Below are 3612 nucleotides of genomic sequence, written 5' to 3'. Positions count from 1 at the left end.
ACTGAAAGAATTCTTATTGGTCATTTTCATTATACCACATAGAAGAATGAACAGTTTCTTTCTAAAAATCACATTACGTAAATTGGATTCGATTGGTCGATAAATGTATCGAATTTTCTAACTGTTCTTTATGAGTAAGCAATTTTCTGACTAGAGCTATAGAAAGAACTCTTATTTTATCCCGTGTTCAAACCATAGGGAGTGGGAATGCATCGGAGTTCGTAGACTCGGAGCAGCGGTTACTGTTCCATTCAATTTTTTAATTCCCACCATTCCATCCTCCAGTTTCCCTAACACGAGATCTACCGAGACGACAGGGTTGGGTGTACCCACCCGGCGCATGTAAGGTCGCCCATATGACCAGGCGTGGGCCCTAAAAGCCACACACTTTCCATTTCTTATTTTATCTGCTCCGGGAGTATGACCGAAGTAGTCAACGCCCTTCCTCGACGTTTCCATCTTGAAGAAAAAATGACAACGGGGGCCTGAAAGTGAAACAGAGGAAGGACCGAACTCCTCCTCCATTGCCGGAGCCATGAAAGTCTTCCGCCGCTTCTCCGTGAGTCCGGAGACGCTGACCTTGATCTTGGTCAACCTCGCCGGCATCATGGAGAGGGCCGACGAGTCCCTGCTCCCGGGAGTCTACAGGGAGGTGGGCGCCGCCCTGCACGCCGACCCGACCCGGCTGGGCTCGCTGACTCTGTTCCGCTCCATCGTCCAGTGCTCGTGCTACCCACTCGCGGCTTACCTGGCGGTGCGCCACAACCGGGCTCACATCATCGCTCTCGGTGCCTTCCTCTGGGCCGGCGCTACCTTCCTCGTCGCCTTCTCCTCCACCTTCCTTCAGGTCTCCCCCTCTACTCTCCTTTCCTCTCTTGATCTGAAACCCAATTAATGGATGCCCAATGCCATGTTGGTTGCTCGAATGATTGGATTTTTTTTTTTTGTGCGCCTTTGGGATGCAGAGTTATGTGGACTTCAGCTGGTCAGTTGATTTATGGGTTGGTTTGTATTGGTTTTTGGCAGATCTTGATAACCAGTGAAATTGATAATCAGATTCAATTGCTTACGTTTCGAACAGCTCGTTTTTTAAGTAATGAAGTGCTTTAGGTGAGTTGTAGTTGTAGTCGTTGTGTTCTGAAGATCAATATGCATTTGGCAAGAAAATTTTACCAATATTCCAGGCTAGTAAGTGTTCTTGAATTTCAGTTTATAACTGATACAGGACAGGCTGTAACAACCTTTCCTGTTAAAAGTCGTAATCCGATATTCATTGATTAGACTACTCTATAGAGAAATCATTATGGAATGTTCCTGTCGATTTGATGTAACTGTATTGGCGTTTAAGCTTTCAAACAAACCGTCAGGTCATATGTTAAGGCATATCGTTATTTGCTTCATGCTCTAGATCTTGAACTCGGCAATGTACATGTGTATGGTGGGTCGGTGGGATGGGGTCATTTGCTCCTTGCTCATCTGTTAATGATATAAAATGAGGTTTTTCTTCCAACCGGATGCCTGGGAGGGGAAACCAAGATGATACCAGTCACTGGAAATTATTTGCAGTATATGTATACAGGTTGACGCGATTCTGATCTCCCCTTTTCTCTCAGGTGGCGATTTCGAGAGGTTTGAATGGGATTGGGCTCGCCATAGTGACCCCAGCTATTCAGTCCCTCATTGCAGACTCAACTGATGAGAGCAACCGGGGGATGGCATTTGGATGGCTTCAAATGACTGGGAACATCGGCTCCATCTTGGGCAACCTCTTCTCTGTCTTGATAGCCTCCACAACCTTCATGGGCATTCCCGGGTGGAGAGTCTCCTTCCACTTGGTGGGACTGATAAGCGTTGTGGTCGGTGTATTGGTTCGGCTCTTTGCAAGGGATCCTCACTTTCCTGGTGATGGCATTGCTTCTTCGAAAGACCAGAGCTCAGATAAGTCTTTCTCGTCTGACATAAAGGACCTGATTAAGGAGGCCAAATCTGTCATCAGAATCCCGACTTTCCAGATATTCGTGGCACAGGGCGTCTCGGGAACATTCCCTTGGTCAGCACTATCCTTTGCTACCATGTGGTTAGAACTCATCGGCTTCTCCCACAAGAAGACTGCCTTCTTGATGACCCTCTTTATCGTAGCAGGTTCACTCGGGGGCTTGTTTGGCGGAAGAATGGGAGATGTACTAGCTAAACGGTTTCCAAACTCAGGGAGGATAGTTCTGTCACAGATAAGCTCGGGTTCAGCCATTCCTTTAGCTGCGATTTTGCTGCTGGCTTTGCCTGACGATCCCTCCACGGCATTCTCACATGGTCTCGTGTTATTCATCATGGGATTTTGCATGTCTTGGAACGGTCCTGCCACGAACAAGTAAGCTCTGAAACTTGGATGGTTTTGCTTTTAGCTTCACTTCAGTGTATATAAGAGCTACTAATCCGTGACATGAGGCAAATTTAAGAACGAATTGGCAAATATAAACACTGTTCTCAGTCCAATATTTGCAGAAATAGTCCCGGAGAAGTCTAGGACGAGCATTTATGCCCTTGACCGATCTTTCGAGACCATACTCGCATCGTTTGCTCCCCCAGTGGTCGGGATGCTAGCTCAGCATGTGTACGGCTACAAACCCATGCCCACAAGATCATCGGGCACGGTAGAGATCGAAACAGACCGAGAGAATGCTGCTTCGCTTGCTAAGGCACTTTACACAGCAATCGGTATTCCGTTCACTATATGCTGCATCATCTACTCATTTCTTTATTGCACGTACCCAAGAGACAGGGACCGGGCGAGAATGGAAGCATTGACGGACTCAGAATTGGGACAAATTGGTAGCAACACCCCGTGCACAGGAGATGGGTACTATGATCTCAATATTGTGGAATCTGGTGGGCTCAACGGGAAGGAGGGAAGCGTGATAGAGGTAGACTATGGAGAGGAGGAAAGCCTTGAATTTGATCATGAGAACGACGAGAAAGCCCTGCTTGCCCGTCAACTGACTTCCGGAAACATGGGAGACTAAAATTTACGATGACGAGATATCTGTTTAACTTCCTTTCAATTCTTCGGCGGGCTTGGCAGTTCACGTCTGAAATTTTACCGATGTGCTTTCTATATTGTTGCCCCGTGTTATATAAACTGGAATGTTGCCGCTTATTTTTTTCGGATGAATTTAAGTAACAACATGAGACATGAGACACGAAACCTCAACAAGTCAGTGTCTCCTCCCTCAAGACCTAACATCTTGCAAGCCTCGTTGCTCGTTTGATTGATTTAACAAAATTCCGATTGATCATAATTCATAAACCTCTTATACTTAAATAGGTACTTGAGCTTGCAATTTTTCAGTAGGGTAAAAAACTAAAAAGAATCAAAATTGCCATAAGAAAATATGTTCTCAAAAATTAATAACAAACATGAAAAGTAATCATGGCAGCCAAAGGAAGCGTGAATTGTGTTAGCTGGGAAAATGAATTGCGTGGGGAAAATGTGCTTTTCAGTTGGTAAAGGTCAAATAGTTTAAAGTGGTGTGAGACATTACTACCGTAATTTTAGAATATTGAGCATTAAAGATTTTTTTTTTCAACAGAAGTATTTTTCGAAACTCGAATTTA

General features: G+C 45.2%; 1 protein-coding gene across 2 annotated transcripts; it reads left to right on the top strand.

Annotated features, from left to right (window-relative positions):
• The first annotated feature begins 234 nt into the window (after positions 1-234).
• On the top strand, positions 235-3226 carry LOC116198810 (tetracycline resistance protein, class B-like). 2 transcript variants are annotated; one of them, XM_031529054.1, is made up of 3 exons: positions 235-847; positions 1614-2368; positions 2503-2668. In XM_031529054.1, the coding sequence occupies exons 1-3, from the start codon at positions 536-538 to the stop codon at positions 2522-2524; spliced, it is 1089 nt and encodes a 362-aa protein (XP_031384914.1). In that variant the 5' UTR covers positions 235-535; the 3' UTR covers positions 2525-2668. The 2 variants fall into 2 exon arrangements, with proteins under 2 accessions (XP_031384914.1, XP_031384913.1); XM_031529053.1 differs by having other exon boundaries at positions 269-847; positions 2489-3226.
• The last annotated feature ends 386 nt before the right edge of the window (positions 3227-3612 follow it).

The sequence above is a fragment of the Punica granatum genome, chromosome 3 (genome assembly GCF_007655135.1).
Source record: "Punica granatum isolate Tunisia-2019 chromosome 3, ASM765513v2, whole genome shotgun sequence".
Taxonomy (NCBI): Eukaryota; Viridiplantae; Streptophyta; class Magnoliopsida; order Myrtales; family Lythraceae; genus Punica; species Punica granatum.
This window is presented reverse-complemented; position numbering and strand designations above follow the sequence as displayed.